This window comes from Tetrao urogallus (assembly GCF_951394365.1).
Source record: "Tetrao urogallus genome assembly, chromosome: 1".
Classification (NCBI taxonomy): domain Eukaryota; kingdom Metazoa; phylum Chordata; class Aves; order Galliformes; family Phasianidae; genus Tetrao; species Tetrao urogallus.
Window position 1 is genome coordinate 108,147,414 of NC_136813.1, and position 17,748 is coordinate 108,165,161.

A 17,748-nucleotide genomic window follows, 5' to 3' on the forward strand; every position below is an offset into this window, starting at 1 on the left:
ACGTGGAGAATCATACCACTTTGTGAGGTCCTGAATAAAAGAATGATTTTATTCTTAGAAAAGGTTTGTGCCTTTTGCAGCACTGATGAATAAAGCCCATCAAGAAATATTGCTTCCAGTAATGCAAGAGTGTTCCGTGAGCATTTAAAGCCATAACTTGAAACCTTCTAAATGTTACCTACACACCTTCTACACAGAAATGCACAGGTAGGTATATACCACAGTGGTATATTATACAATTAGTTTTTTCAATTCCCCAAGTGCACAATTAAAAAAAAAAAAAAAAAAGCCCAAAAGCCAAGTACTAACTTATATCTAACTTATAACTTATTTCTTTAATGTGTGTCTATGCAGGTTAGAACTAGTAACTGGCTGGGGACTTGAGTCTGTCTGTCTTCATATCACCAGAGTCCAAAACCACTCTACTTCCTATGCCCAGAAGGTAAGCAACAGAGACCCGAGCTAATCCTGTGATTGTTAGACATGGATTGCGAGAGAGAGAAGAGGTGGCCAGATGTTAAATTTTGCAGTATGAAACACCTACCTGGAATGATGACTGACACATTTTGTCTCTTAAGTCTCAGATTTATGATTGTTTTCTTCTAGTTTTTTATTTTCTTCTATATTTCCGAGATCTTTGTCTACATGTTTTGACGCTGTCCTAGAATGAAAAATTAGGGTCATTTTTGCACTTTTACAGCACTTTGTTCCATACACACATTAACGATGCTGCTCCCCCCTCTTACAGTTCTGTTTGGAGCAGAGCAATAGGCTTGCATATGATTGTAAATGGACTAATAGCACCAGTTTCCCCACTGAAGCCATGCTTGTGTGTTCTATATCTTGGGAAATCCAGAATTATTCTGAGCTAGCAAGAATGGTTGAATTGGTTGTGCAGATTCATGTATCTCGACAAATTAATTGTGAAGCTTGTTTCAATAAACAAGAGTTTGCTTTAAGGCATACTAAAATGTTACAAGTATGGCTAAGATATCTTGATCAACCTAGCAATCTTTTGTGTACTCGTAGTAATTGACTTTCAGAAGCTGTGCCAAACAGCAGCTCTTTAACTGTGAAGAAATTTAAGGAAAATTCAGGCAGCACCAAAAAAAGAAAACATTCTGTCTTCCAGATCTGTGCTGGCTCTGACTGACAAGGTTTAAGTAAAGAAGGGATTGTGTAAATGTTTGAGGGGGAGAAAAGAGGTATGCCTCGTTTTAAATAGCAGGTTGTCTTTAATACTAGTGGTGGAGATGAATTAATGAGTTAAGTGCTTAGTTTGGCTTAGCACAATAAAACCACTAAGCCATTCATTTAATGTGTGAGAATCCTCACTGTCTGCCAAGGTGAAAGATTCCTGCAGAGCTGCGATAACATTTTGAAGGCCACAATTTTTAAAATGTAAATGGGCAAATGTGTTTGAGTGGGACAAAGTAAATCCCTCGTGTCAAAGCAGATTATGGTATAGGCATTTTCTCTAAGGATAATTTGTTTCCCCTACAGAAAAGTAACATCTGTTGTGACAGATTTATGCATATGCTTACCCTTGCTTCAGAGTAAAGATCTGCGGTGACACTGACTTGCAAAATGCAATGAAGACACAGGTAGGTAGGGAAAGGAGTGTGACATGGGACGCTGACACCATGCAGGTATGTACCTTACAAAACCACCAATTCCAATTTTTTGCTATTGGAGTGTTTCAGTGCACATCCTCCATCTGAGCAAAGGCTGCGAGCCAGGGCTGAGCACTGTGCGTGCCCTGAACTGAAGGAGCAGTGAAAGGTACTGTCAATAAAGCACTATTTAGTGCTTATCTCAGCAAGCTTCTACCAGGTGCTAATGCACCTGCTCCTTAGCACCCCTGGGAATGCTGTGACAGCTGCTGGTGGGAGCAGTGTACGATGGGCAGTGCCAGAGGGCATGCAATTCAGGGTCCCAAACCCCATGGAGTATGCTGAATGGGAAAAGTTTTAAAGTAGGTTACTTCCTAGGAGGTTCAAACTTGTAATTCTTCCAAGTTGCATTTATCTTTTACTAATGTTCTCAGACTGCCTCTGTTCTGCTTGTGTGACTGACAGAAGGGCAGGTGTCTGTGCAGAACCAGTTTTGCTGTAAACCTTCTTATACACAGATTCAAACTACTGATTGTCACAGGCAAATCTAATTTTAAAATGCCAAACTTGATATTTGAAGGAACACATTCTACAGTGGTAAGTTTCTATCGTACTGTGAACTTCCTACTTTCTTCAGCCTGGAACACAATAAGTGCACAGGAGGAAAGGATGTAAGATGTAATGAAGAAGAAAATCCAATGATTTGGTAGAGATTGACCTTCTCCTGTGATCATAGTAACCCTTCACAAATCTCTTTAATCCTAGTTAAAAAGCAAACAAACAAAATATCCAAATAAACAAAACCTTTAAAAATTTGGAAAATTATTTTTTCTAATTAAATTTAAATGTAAAAATTTGCTTTAGGTAGAGCACAGAATCTGTCTTGTCACAGTTAAGAAGCCTTTTCCACAAAGAAGTCTTTCACAAAACTGGAGATGGTAAGGAAAGAGATGAAAAGCTGAAAGAATCTGGATCTGGGCAACTGCCAGAGCTGATATGAGCTGGAGGTGGGGAAGCAGCGCTGTGCTCATCTGCTCTCACAGTGCTGTATGTGGGCACTGGGGCTGCTGCTGCAGACAAGTGAGTGGAATGGACAGACTATTGGCATGGCTCAGCATGATGCCTTTTTTTGGCCTCTTATCCACGTTTTTTTATAGGACCTAAAGCAAACTGGATCTCGAATGACCTGACACCTAACCGCCTAACAACAGGAAACTGTAACTAAGTGGCATTACTGTTCTTTGATCAGGTTAAAATGGATCAATGACTACAGCTGGTAGGTCCTGTGTTGCTATCAAGATTTATTTTTCAGGTGTTTCACTGTAGCTCTGCATTCAATGGAACCGTGGTATTCCCTCACTAACTGCCATCTCTGTTTTCCTAGAGCCAAAAGGGGTGAGAATGGAGAGGTGAAAGGCAGCATTCTGACTTTGAAAGAGAGTTCCCCAGAATCCTGATGTGGAGTACAGTGAGCGTTGCTTGTCTGAAATCAGAGCAGCTTTTCATGTCAGAAAGCCAGACAGATTTAGATTTTCAGCATCTGAGACTGAAATACATACAAAGTTCAATTCTAGTGTCTTGGTGATCTTGCTGATCACCAAATGCTGATATATGGGCAGATTCACCACCTCAGTACAAATTCTATTTCTGTAATTTTTTTGTGCTAAATAGTATTATTAAGGGACAGAATCAAAATTTGGACTGAGTTGCAGCAGTGTGATCCATTGGCAGCGCTGTGCCAACAGCAGAGGAATGGGCAACTCTGTCATCTCACACAAATGATGAACAGATCCGATAAGCCCCTATTTTAGTATGCTTTGGCAATGTTACACAATCCCTGAAGATATTCAAGGCCAGGCTTGATGGGTTCCTGGACAGCCTAATCTAGTGGTTGGCAACCCTGCCCCCAGCAGGAGAGTTGGAACCAGATCATCTTTTGAGGTCCCTTCCAACCCAAGCCATTCTAGGATTCTATGATATTGTGAAAGCTGGTTGTATTAATATGAGCTTACTTATATCTCTTGGCTGTTTTTTTTTTTTCTTTTCTTTTTTTAATCGTTTTTAAAACAGATCGTTGCAAGCTCTTGCTAAAATCATGACTCATATTTTACATTTATCTATGCTCGCTCTTCAGGAAAATGATTATCCTCAGGGAATGCTAATCAAAATGTCTCTGTAAGTAGTGCCAAAATGAGGTCTTCGGTTTTCTTTTGAGTGTGTGTTGAGGGGCCATTATTTTCACACATTTTGTTTAAATATTTTTTATAACGCTTTTCTTAATATAAGGAATTTTTTTTTTTCCTATCTCCATTGTTTTACTTGCTTTACTGTAAATACACTCTGCATATAGGTTACACACGCACACACACACACATACATATCTCCTTGGAATTTAATTGCTAATTTCTTTTTATCTCATGCAACCAAGCCTCAACTGGAATTCTGCTGAAGAAGAAAATCTGCAGTGCCTTTGTCTTGTTATCAAGCTTGTGATAATGACAGGTAAGAAAACACACATAGATGGAGTTCTAAGTGTTGAAGCAAGAGCTATGAACTTCACTGTCAGCAACACATTTGAAAGGCATGTTAAGACACTGAACTGCAATGCTGAAAAGGATTTTGTAGGAGCTGAGGATCTCACCCCACCAAACCTGGACTATTTGCAACCTCTTTCCCTTCACCCCAATTTTGCCTTCTAATTCCTACAATTACTTTTAAATGCCTATTTGTAGGAAAAAAGGCAAAAAGAAAAAGATAACAAAGGAGCAATTTTCGTAAATTCAATTTATTCCATTTTCATGCAAGTTTTGTGATGTTAACTGATGCTTCCAGAGTTGTTCTTAACTTGGTCTTTTCTCTGGAAAGCAATTGCATGAAAAACAATGCAAGTGCTGCATCTTGTTGTAAACATACAGCAAGCTGCCTGTATATTTGTCCTGCTACATTTGGTTTTGTATGCTGATTTCCTATAAAGTATCAGTAAAGCAGAATTGCTATGCTTCAAGTGTTCAGTTTCAGAGCGAGACAAGCAACATTCTTGATTACTGTGATCTAAGGAGAATTTCAATATTTTGTTGTGCTCTGAGCATGAACAATTTCAAGACTGCTGCTGTGCTTCAATTTGCCCAGCTGCATATACTTTCACTGCATTTTAAATCTATGCTGCACTTCCATGCCTGGAGAACAGGGATAAAGGTTGCTGGGTATGTTGCTTTCTTTCTAAACCTTTAATGTGTACAGAACTCTCATTAGTTTCTGGCAACATGAAAATTTTGTATATAAAGGATTTACAGAAGATGGGTGTTCTAGAACTGCTTAATTAAGATACAGCAAAAGTTTTAGTAAGATTCTTCAGTGCCATATTATATCCTCTGATCAGTGCTAATTAGTTCATTATATGCTTTTTGGAAAATGGACAAAGCTGTAGAAAACAAGCATTTGGCCTTCTGCTCAGATGAAGGAGAGACAAAGCATGCTGGGATAGGGAGCCTCAGCTCTTAATGTGAGACAGGGCTGGTTGCAGGACATGGAATACAGATGAGGCCCTGATTCATGGGATAATATTCATAGTGAGAAGAATATGTGGCAATAATCAGCTTTTGCATCAAGTGGAGCTGAGACAGTGAATAACTCTATAAGTGATTTATTGTGAATATATTCCAAAGCTACAAGTGTAATTTCTACTTAGCGTGGAAGACAAAACAATAGAAGATTATGCAAACCACAACACCCATAATGACAAAAGTAATGTTTTTCTTGCCTCGGCAGACTTGGAAAGTTCTGTGCTGCTGCCTTCTCAGACTTTCCTTTGGCGTCACTTTAGGGATAGAGATTAGGTGAGTTACTGTTCAAGGGTGGGTTCAATAAGTGACTACTATCTGTTGGCCTGCACGGGGATGGACAGTTGTGATTGGACACAGACTGTAACTGAAGGTGTAAGGTGCTTTTTACAAGGAGTATTTTTACTTCTAGATTATAATTTATGCTGAAAAATTTGTCAGAGAATAGGTGCCGACACTCAGCTTGCTCTTGCAAGTACGGCATGCACAAGTTAGGGAGGATAAAAACAGGTCAACTTCAATATATGCTGAGAACATGAGATTGTCAGTGACAATATATCAATTAAGGGTTTCAGAAGCCAGCAACATTGTATGAAATAGGAAGACTATTATTTAACTATAAAGGTTTTTTATTGTTATTTTTTTGTTCCTGGTGAACCTTTCTAATAAATTCAAGCTCTGATTTTAGTTGAAGCATGTATAAGAGAAATTGAGCACAAGGAAAAGAAAAAAGAATATAGAATATTCCATTTATTATATAAAGTATCCTATATTAGAAGAGGAAAAAGCTATCTTAAATCACAAGCTCATTTCAGCAAATGACATCCTGTAATCTAGGTTTCTAATCGGCTCTCACCACAATATATAAATGGTGCAAAGAAAAATACTTTACCTTCTCTGCCCTCCTTGTATCCTACCACCTCTTGCAAAAACCCAATCACTGCATCATTTTATGACTGCACATTCTCATATTCAAAACAGATGAGAGAAAATGATTCTAGACATTATTACAAGAGTAGCAAAGTGTGGGAGGAGGAGCTCAACGTTATTTTACTAGAAGATTTTAAGTTTTCCAACTGTAATGATTCTATGGTTCTATTATTACTTCTTAATTTGTAAGCAAAAGAAGCATGACCTTTGGAAAAAAAAAAAAATTGCTTCCCCACCCTTCCATAATATCTGAATGTGGTTTTGTGCTCTGTCAAAATCAGCAGTTCTTTATTTGCAGAACTTCCAAAAACTACTTAGTTATGTCTAGAGAACATTCCTTATGTAATATAAAAAAACCCTGCATTTTATAAGAAAAGTAGATTGAGAATTCTTTGTTACACTTTGTCAGTTTTCTGCCACACATTTTAGATTTCATTTGAGCTAACTTTAATGAAAAGTCACAAAAAGAACTTTAAGATTTTTTTTATATATATATATTTGTGCTGATTTGTTTTTATTATGCATAACTTCTTTAATCTCCCTATTTAAAAAGTACTTAACAACAACCTTCCAGACAGCAAGCCTGTTCTAAGTTCTCCCTCGGGACACATATATGATGACAAGGCCAAATGGCACAGAGTCACGGCCGTCTTTAAAATTATGAAGAAAAATGGCTACACTTTAATAAAATGAACTGGATGATCTGAAAGCGGGCCTGAGTGATAATACAAAATCTTGAAAGCCAAGCAGACCTCAATGGCAAATCCTGTGCTTGCTTAGGTTGGTAAAACATTCATTTGGATGACAGCTTCTATCTTTTCTGCAATAAAAGGTCTACATTTACCATTTTTACTTCTATAGATCTCAAAGTATATGTGAATGAATGAATGAATGAAGGACCTAGATAATTTAGATCTGTTCTGCAATTTAGTCTGCGTTTTAAAGCAGAAGAGTTACCCAAATTTTTAAGTGTAGACAATTTCTAGTAGCAATTGAGCCACATAGGAGGTGACTTCCCACAATTAACTCACAGGTACCATATCAGCTCAGATTTGGCTGTCAGGAAATAGAACCTCATTAGAGACAGCTAACTATGAAAAGTCTTGGAGTAAGCTGCCTTTATCCAAGAGAAATATCTTGTTGAGCTTTAGGGCATGCCAATCAGAAGTGTCAAGTTTCCTTTCTCTATTAAATGCACTTAGTATAACAACTTGTCCCTGTCAGACTACTGGAATGCTGCAGGAAGGAAAACAGGTAAATATATGTTTGTGTTTATGATTATTTTTTAAAATTTAGTATCAAGTTTTTCATAAATTCTTACTTTGATTTCTTCACATAGAGCCAGTAGACAACACCTGCAACCAGGGCAACCAACAGAAGACCGACTACAATCCCCACTATTAGTTTTGCCTGGTCATTAACCTTTTCACTGTTGTCATCTGAAGCAAAGAAGAAAAGTTAATGAGTTAACTTATGATGAAGAAAAGTAATACAGCATTTTAAAAATACTTGCATTAGAAATGAGAAAAGGAGTCAGAACATCAAAATGAAAAAAGGAAAAGAAAAAAAAAGAACTGTTTCAAAAAGATCAAGCGAAAAAATCACAACACTTAAAGCTTCAAGGAAGTCATGTTCCTAGTCAATCATGGTGCCACCTGCTACAGATCAAGTTGAGTCCTACTATGAGGGACTCTTCAGTGATTCTGCATATGTCTTAATCTGAGACAATGAACAGAAAGGATTATGGAGATAGAAAACTGTACATACCATTTCTGTCCTCTGGTTCATCGTACTCTGGAATACTTACTGAAATGAAAAATGTTAAAATTAAAGATAAAACATGTTATAACCTGAATACTACTTATAATTATTTGCATCAGTGACACTAAAAAATAATGCAATATTTGCCAAACATCTTTAAGAAAAAGTTATTCTTTTATAACTGTAAGATATCCAACTGAAGAATCCTGTTCAATACTATAATAGTAGTCTCAGAAATATTTATGTGTTCCTCTTTCACAACTATCAGCTTCTTAATATATTTCCTCACTGAAAATTGAAAAAGTCAATACCACTAATGACAAACTGGAATTTGAGGAGTAAAAGATGGTTATGTAGTAATAAATAAAGACTTAGTCTTTTGTAAGTAATATTTTATTATACTAAATGTACATTCTTTTGTACCATTATGGCGTAATATTACACAAATTACACACAAAACTCATGTTTTATAAATATATATATTGTATACTTACGTTGAATATAAAATGAATACATTGCATACATGATATAACTAGTCAAGGAAGACTATGCAGCTTCATTCAGAAAGCTATCAACACATTCTGTATTCTACTACACTATTAATGGTTCTATTGCTTTTGAGACAAAAAGGTAACTACGTTACTACCAACATTATTATGCACATCCAGCCTTCATTTGTGCACGAAGTGTGGATACTCTATGTGGAACTACAACTTTCAGAAAAATGGTCTTTAGAAGATACTCACTAGCAGAGACATTCAGAGAGGTCACAGTCCTTTCTAGCTGATTTTCTGCAATGCATGTTAATGTTACATTTTCCTCAGGAGCAATTATAATTTTACTGGAAAATTTTCCATTAACATACTTGGTCTCCTCTGTCTGAAAAGGTAAAAAATGAAGGTTAGCATCCTTGAAAAACGCAAACAACAAAGAATTTATTATCTGTATTTACGCAATGAAAATGTTTAGAGAGAAATAACAATCAACCATATTTCAGTTTTCCAAATAACTTTTCCAAATGACAATAGAAATAATTCATTATTACATGGTAATGCAAACATTTGGATTGCCCAGTCTTTTCTTGTAGCTGTATCTACATTTTGCCCAGGACATACTGCAATAAGACTTCTAAAGAGGTATTTTTCAAAAGTTCACCAGACCCTGTACTTGTTTTTGTTTATTCCAACTATTTAAAGAATATCCATAGAACAAAATTCTCCAAGGAAACCCCAAAACGAGATGTCTAAGTTTGCATTTCTTTATGACCACTGTAAGATTTCCACTTTAAAAGATTCCAAATCATGAGTTGTTTCCACCCAATAATCATTTTGCCAAGCCACATCTATTTAGTGGTACCTGCAGCATCAGTGCTGTAATGGCGATGAAGGTGTACCTTAAATTTGCTGTACACCATTCTTACATTAATACCATGTCCAGAAAAACATTATTTTCAATTAATTAGTTACATAGACTCAACACAATTCCTAACCTACAGTTGCAAGTAAATGGACATGTTTTCACAGTCTTGTAATTTCTGAAGGGCCAAAGCAAAACCTTAGGAAGCAGTGAAATCTGCAGGAACAGTGGGTATTATACTTTGAGTCTTCAAATGTTTTTATACGCATCTAATTTATTTTTCCCATCAAGACAAAATATGGCAATTCTCTGCATGTGTTTTGGTTATCAGTATGAAGATATTTCAGTTTCCTCTTTTTTCAGATATTTTTCAAGCTGCTTAAGTCTTCATATTTCTCCCCTAGGCTGACTGCATTTTGGTTTTGTTTCCAAAATGCAGTAAGAAACAATGATATAACCACACAAAAATAACATATACATTAGGATAAAACTGCAAAGTCCATTAGGAACTATAGTGAGCATATTTTCTGATTTTTACTGGTAATACTTCCCCCAGCTAATGCCTACATCAAGTACCTTATTACTTTCTAACACAAATTTCAGAGTATTTGTAAATCCTTTATGTATTTGGCAAAGCCACATTATCCAAGCAAAATGACTGAATAACTTTAAAATGCAGATTTTAATTACAAACTTCTTTTTTTCCTTCCAGCTTCGTCTTGTAGGTGAGGGAACCTGTATACCTTTGCAATATGCATAAGCCCTTTATCATCAGAAATTATCCATGCAGGTACCAGGCAGCTATTGTCCACATAAGCCTGTAATATAATTTACCCTCCTTCTCTCAAAGAAATAAAACTGATTAAACTCCTTCATCTAATTACTTGCAAATTTTTTCTTGACTTTATACACCAAAACATAGGAGGCGTGATTTAAAGTAGTAAAAGAGATACTTGCCTTATTTATGAGGCTTCCACTACCAGTAACTGTCCATTGCACTGCTGGTTTGGGAAATCCTTCCACGTGACAGACAATTGTTTTAGACATTTTATTTGTATTGGTTTTCTTTGTCATTTTGATTTGAGGCTTTCCTATTTGAAAAATATTACAGTTAAACATTTTATTTATGAACAGCATAATTAATAATCATAGCTTTCTTGCTTCCTTACCTTCCACTATAAGTTTAAGTGTCTTTCTTTTCTTTAGCCCTTCAACTTCCTGTAGAGTAGTTTCACAGATGTAGTTTCCAGCATCTTGATACTGCAGACTTGAAAATGATGGACTTGTTTTCATTCTGGTATTGTCCTGATGGAGCAAGGAGTTAATCTTTTGAACTCTAATTCAGAATACATTAACCTCTACATTACAAAAGTGACTGGCATTAACAGATTAGAGTCTTACACTTCAAGTGTCTCCCTGTTAGTAACCACCTTCAAATAGCAGACAGCAACATCTCAGCATGAAAAGTGGAAACTATTGGATGTTGATATAAGCCGCTTCTCTTCTTCACCTTCAAGTCAAGGGCATAGATGGGAACAACTTTTCTGAGCTTTGCCAGTAGTCTGCTGAAAAACGCTATTGGTACAAGTTGACACACTATCAACACACCTCTAGTAACTGAGCTTAGGAGTTCACTACTAAATGACCTCAGGTATCATCATTTTTAGTTTCCATCAGTACTGGCGTTCTTTAAACCTGCTATCTACGACAGCTACTTTTTTTAACCACCCACTGAACAGCCAGCAGCCAACATCTAATCTCTCAACCAGCCTTGTCCTGCTAAATTTACTGGGACCGAGATTAAGCTTACCAAAAATAAATAAATAAATAATTGATAAATTCTAATTCCTTCAAAGGGCTTTTTCCTCTTAGCAGGACCTGATTCTAAAAGTTCCTCATACAGACCATTTCAATAAAATTGCATTTGTGTTATACTGTTCAGTAGTTCTCCGAGAATTGAGCCAATAATTACAGTAACTAATTTTTAGTCATCAATTTAAAGTGGTGTCTCTTATTTTAGCATTGCACATAAGATTCATTTTAACAATAGGCCTCCAAAAGCCAAATCAGCATAGTTCCCGCCCTCCCAAAACACTGAAGTATCAACAGTAATATGAAGTGATGAATACACAGATGAAGTGTGAAGTAGATGAATCACTGACCTTTATCCAGAACACAGTTGCATTTCTACTAGAAGAAATTGTGCATGACACAGGCAGGGCCTCTCCAATCTGCTTTGTGACTTCTCCACTAGGAGTAAGCTGCAAATCCAGATCTGGGGCACAAAGAACATTTGTCAAAATGGTAATCTCAGAATGCCTGGGCCATAACATAGGCTTTCCAAGAAAAGAAAATGTGACTAATTGCACTCATTACATTCATTTGCTCAATAAAATCTAAATCAAACTTAGAAGAAAGGAAGAAGACAGAATTATTCTAAAACAGGCGTTGCAAGAACATTCACATTTTTGCTGTAATTACAGGCTAACAGAAAAAGTGAAAACTTACTAATTACTAGACAAATTGATATCTTTTTTCACCCTTGTACTACTGAAAGGGTGACAAAAGAGGCACAAGAATCCGCAGGAGTATTCAGCATAGCAGTATTTGTTTCTTGAAAGAGGAAGCACAGGCTGCCGTGAGGGAATCTCTTTTTCAGCCAGATTCAAGTGTACTTTCAGTGGAGGACTCAAGCAGGTGGGGACAGATTAATTTGAACAGTTACTTCATAAAACGCAGAGAAGAGGATAGGAGGACAAGGGGTAACTTTCTGAAATCTGATAAAACAAGATGATTTTTATGCTGAGCATATGGAGAGAATGAGAGTGGTCAATGTAGCGTGTGACAGATGATACTGACTGAAGAGACAAGAGGCCTGAATTATAAGGCTGGGTGGCCACACATGAAGCCCTTTGATTTCTTTGTTTTCATTAGTAACTTAAAAGTCATTTTGTGTTACTCAGAGTCCAAGCTTTCCCTGACCTGTTTTGGCTTCAGGGAAATTGCAGAATCAGTGATAGCTGTGTTTGACGCTAGGGAGGGTGAGACCCAGTAAAAGAAAGATCAGGAAACACTGCTCCAGAATTTTCTGAGTATATGGATTTGGCAGGCTAGTGATTGCTTTTTCAGGAAAATCCTACAATGAAAGAAAAGCAGAATTTGCCAAGCTAAACCTCTATTTTGCTTCCCTTCTCACAGAGCTTTGCCTGTGAGCCAAGTTGCCTGGTCAAATAACTATCACAGATGCACACACACAATAGCTCAAATGGCAAGCATACATGGTTTCATCATGAATATAGCACTAGAAAAGCACTGCAGAATATCCTTTTGGCTTTTAAGCAAAGTTAAATATATATATGTATATATATATATATACTTGAGGCAAAATCACAGTTGGTAAAGGAGGGAAAAACAGTGAGTTTTACTTAACAAAACAGTGAACTTGACTACTGGTTTCATTCAGCGGTTGCCCTGGGAACACCATTAAAAAGCAGGACTTCAGGGAGAGTCTATGGTCCATCCAGTATTATTAGACTGCATTATTATCTGTATTATAAAGTCTAATGGCTACTCTGAGAGGTCCCAGATCCGCATGAATGAAAGAAACGTCTTGAAGGGGAAAAATTGTGTTTTTTTTCTTTAGTCTTTCTTTCCCCCACCTCTCCAACTAGCGCAAGAAAATTAACAAAAGCTACTCCAGATTTTACCACTGCTTTCACAAGGGAAAAAAAAAAAATGGAAGAGATTTGTTTCTTCTAGCTCAGCTCCTCTCGAGTCAGAAGAGTGGGTTGAAGACAAAGCTACATTTTTTCCCCCCTCACAGCGACTCTCCAACATTTACTTAAACTTTTCATTCTTTGAAGCATGATATCACCTCAAACCAGAGATCACCAAAGAACAATGAGCATCTTCTTTCACATACACCACAGAAAGGAGAAACTCATTACATTTTCGGCCATCATCTCAAGCAAGACCGACACTGAGCCTCAGTTCAATCCTTCAAACTAGTCCTCCGCCAGGGTAGCAAGCCTGAGCCCCCCACAACTCCATCTTTCTGGTGCTGTAAGTGAGACTACATTCCTCTCACATATGGGTCTTCTTGTTACAGATGTTCAGGAAAATTTACATTATGTGAGATGAACTGCACAGCTCGAAGCATTGTTTTATGAGGCAAACATAGAATTAACATACAATTTCTCATAGGATTCCCTCGAGGAAGAATCCATAGAGCAATTTGATTTCTTTCTTTTCTCTCTCCTACCCTAAAAATTTGCAGTATTTCCCTATATTTGATGGGTAACTCAGATGCTTAAATGTCAGTGTTCAGCTTTCTGTGAAGTTCATAATGGATTCACTGGTATAAACAAAATTTTGTATTGCCTATATTTTTAATCGAAATGAAAAACCTAAAGTGTCAAGATCAGAAGTGAGGAAATGAAAAGTCCTGACTCAGAATGAACACTTTTACAGTGTAACACTGCAGAAAGAAATACTTATCCATATGAGAAAATGAAAGTAATAAAGCAAAGGAGGAAAATAAAATTTAATAAGAATTAAAAAGTATTATTTTAAGGACAGGTACAAAGGTTTGGGCATTCAGGAGGTACAGAACTGTTCTGAGCCTCACCTAAGCAAAGGCTTTAATACTGATAGATGTATCTAAGAGAAACAAGCTATACACAAAGAAAGGAAGCAAGGTACTAGACTGGACATACGAATTCTGAGTAGCTGCACTCAGACAGGATTACATCATGAAAATACATGTTTCTCTCATACAGTGAAACTCTTCTGACATGCACAAAAAACAGCAGGTAAAGGAAAACTCACTCTTTATATATCCATATATATGAAGCCACAGAAGCCATACTCTAGAGTAACTATTTATGGAGGTACTAGTCAACATGCTAACCACTTGGAACAAAACAAAAGGGCCAATGATACCACAGCAATCTAGCAGCAATTCAGCTTTGGTATTGGGCAGGTAGGAGCAGAAGCACAGATCTCTTACATATCCCAATTCTTTGTCAAGAAAAGGGAATAGGTAGTAAAACAGCAGACAACCTTGTTAAATATAAAACATTCATTAAACTAAAGAGGGTAATTATTCATGTACAGGTAGATTCTAGATATATTGTACCTCTTCCAAGAAAAAAAAGCCCACATAGCATCAAACTGCAGAAGAGCAAAAACTGTGGCACACCAAATGCTATGTAGTCAAAAAGTCCTTGCTTTACTGTGTTCCATTACATACAGTCAATCTTGTTGATCAAACCTAACAAAGGAATAAAGTTGGTTTAGAAGGAGACAGAGGCACCTCAACTCTTGAAAAGTGGGCAGAGAGAGGCAAGCAGACTGAAATATCAGAGTTTTCTAACTCCCTAAGCAAGTAGCTAGATTCTGAAGTTGAAATGCCCTAACCTGACCCACACTTATGAGGAAAAATAAACATAGATATTCATTTTTCTATGTGACGTTTCTTTTTATATGAAGTATAATTACTGTGGGAGCATTTCCAGTTTGTTATTAAGTCCCTCTGAACCTGTAAACTATCAGGAGATATTTATGCTACTGGGAAGACTAGAGACCATGAATATCCTCTGGGGAAAACTCAGGACCATTGGCCTGGATCTCATTTCACACCCTGTAATAGTATGGTAAAGTTTGAATGAAAGAGGCCCCACTCCTGCATTTTCCCAAAAAGATAAAATTAAAAGCAGCCACTGAATTAGTTGCTTCAATGGTTAATCCAAGTCAGTGGTTGCTTCATGTTGATGAAGTATGAGTAAATACTCTTGTGTCCATCTAAAGCAAATTTACCAAGCTCTGTTGCTCTCATGATTCAGGGAAAAGGAAGCGAACAAACAAACAAACAACAACAACAACAAAAACAGGAAAAAAAAAAAACAGAAAAAAAACTCAAACACTACATGAACAAAACAAATATCTAAGTTGCTTCTCCTTATGTGTTAACCTTATTGAGATAAGATGAAAGGACATCAGACTAATGTGAATTTGACTGCAAAGAACAACCTTCAGTGCAAGCCGCTGTCTGTCTGAGCACATTCTGAGGCATTGCTGGATCAGAATAATTTACCATATCGTGACACATGAAATATCAAAATTTTCACTGTACAGTGCAGTATATAACCTACAATGGTTACATAAAGTGAATCTCTAAGCCAGGAAATTGAGAAAGTTTAGGTGTTTAAGCAGAGATACATTGAAAGGAAAAAAAATTTTAAAACCCAACCTTAATTACTTCAAACAAGCCACATCATTCAGCTCACCATAAGTCAGTTAGAGAGATCTCCTTAAGTAAAGCAGAGGTACAAGCTAGGTTTTCTATCTTTATACAAAAGGATCCAAATACAAAATGCAATGACTTACAGTGCACAGTGATGGTGGTTGCGTCCATCATGCTTTTGTCAGTCAGAGAGCACTTGTATTCTCCTGTTGCATTTCGTCTCACATCTGTCATTACGTAAGTATCTGAGCTTCTTATACCTTCTGTTTCTCCCTGTGGATGGAAAATAAAACATTTATTGCATATGAGCCTGCTGAAAGCTTTCTTTTTTGTTGGGGATTTTTTTTAATTGTAAGGCTCCTGAAATACACCAAAATACATTTAGTTTCAGTATTACTGAAATGCAATTACCCATTAACAACACTAATGTTTATTTCCTGCATGACCACAGAGTTTATAAAACCCTACAATTAAAAGCTTACTCTTTTAATTGAACAGCTAGCATACTTAAGAGAATATGAAAATAAGAAATCCAGAAATTCAGTAGAAAGATGATGAAAGATGACTGAAAGGGTTGGAGAAACTGCAACTGCAAAACAAATTGCGTTTCTTAATTTGTATCTCAAATGTTATGTTCATTTCAGGAGGTCATGAAGTAAATGTACTGCGTTACACACACTCAATATGCACAGCCCTGCTCTATCCACATCAGCATATACACTACCTTACATGCGTTTATCCACAGAAACTGGGGCTTTGTCCCATTCCCCAGTTTCTACCAGATAACAGCTGACTGCCTTTGAACACCTTTGAAGCATGTACAGAATGAGAGTCTAATTCGTATCTATAAATCCAGAAAGTGATTTACCAGGTTTGTCACAATACCCACGAGTCTTGCAAAGGGATTGCAAATTCCAGCTCCCAGTAGCAGGGAGACTTGAAGATCAGACGGACTGCAGTGTTCAGCTTGCTCACTGTGACCATAGAGCAAGGAGACACATGGCATGCAGTAAATTCCTAGGATGACTCACTGCACCTAAATGGCTGAAGAGGACTTCAACTCCTGGTGTCCCTTGCTAACCTTCAGTAACTGAAACATGCCAGGAGACTAAAGCAGAAAAGGATTATGTTCGAAGGACTACACATACAGTTTTTGAAATACTCGCAAGCATGCCGTAGCTTTTGGCTCTCACATTCAATTCTGCTCAGTGCTGCAATAGGAACAAAAAAGGGATATAAGATTGAAGAGAGAGAGAAGCAGCACACAGGAGGAAGGTAGCAATCTTAAAATATAAAGCTGCATCTGTCTGTGGATTCCAACAAAACTAAAATCAACAGTATCAAACCCTTTATCTTTCCTGATTGTCATCTTATACATTTGACAGATTTGTTCTACATTTTCTCTTGCACTGTCACGCTGTTTCTTTTTCGTTATGACTGTATGCCACCACACAGTTTAATTAATAAATACAGAACTAAAAGAAATTGCAAAGATTCACCCGTGAAAGTAAACTAAAAAAAAAAAGCTGAATTAATATCCTGTACTTTCATTGCTGAATCTGTCCAGTGTGACCAAAATAAGATGGTATATTCAAAATGATAAACTGCTTTTGTCAAAACTTCTTTTTAAAAAAAAATATATGATGATGTGAAATGAAGAATGGCAATTTTTAGTAGGTTGAAACACCAAAAATCTTTGGATGGGGGAAAGAGGCTCTTTCAAACTATTTTGCCAACTCAGGTGAGACGTTCTTAGAGTCTGATGTAACGGCCAATGTCTATCTTTCAATATAGTTATAATTCCTTCCTTCATTTGTTTTAGAGTCACGTATGCACTGACAAGCATCAATGTCTGTAAGAAGGATTCATACAGAATATTTCACTACACAGTGACAGCAAGGAAGGACTTACTGGAATGTAAAACAGGAACTCCTGTGGAGGAGGGTTGCCATTCCCTGAGCACTTCAGAGTGACGTTATCACCTTCTTTAATGGTACTACTTTGTGACAGCACTCGAATAGTCACTTTCTCTGTTGGATCTGTGAAAACAACATACACACTTAATAGCTTCCACAAAAAACTACAGAGTAATATGATATGCATGGCTGGAGTGTTCATGATTTCATCATCGAGTTTGCATGTGTTGATCTTTCTTACAGAAGACCTGAAGTCCATCACACTTTCCATACTTTGGCCAATTCAAGTAACCACAAAGAGGCCATACGATACCAAAAATCATTTTTATTAACCAAAATATCCTATCACTGACACAGCAATGACTACA

General features: G+C 36.9%; 1 protein-coding gene across 1 annotated transcript in view; it reads right to left on the reverse strand.

Moving 5' to 3' along the window:
- Positions 1-573: 573 nt before the first annotated feature.
- ALCAM (activated leukocyte cell adhesion molecule) overlaps positions 574-17,748 on the reverse strand; it is a gene marked incomplete at both ends in the record, with an annotated part of 114,076 nt that continues 96,901 nt past the window's right edge. The window contains 9 exons of the mRNA XM_079545742.1: positions 574-661; positions 7,425-7,542; positions 7,871-7,909; positions 8,611-8,739; positions 10,174-10,311; positions 10,390-10,525; positions 11,383-11,495; positions 15,608-15,737; positions 17,376-17,503. Coding sequence (XP_079401868.1) covers positions 574-661; positions 7,425-7,542; positions 7,871-7,909; positions 8,611-8,739; positions 10,174-10,311; positions 10,390-10,525; positions 11,383-11,495; positions 15,608-15,737; positions 17,376-17,503 — 1,019 coding nt within the window. The remainder of the gene's footprint in view (positions 662-7,424; positions 7,543-7,870; positions 7,910-8,610; positions 8,740-10,173; positions 10,312-10,389; positions 10,526-11,382; positions 11,496-15,607; positions 15,738-17,375; positions 17,504-17,748) is intronic.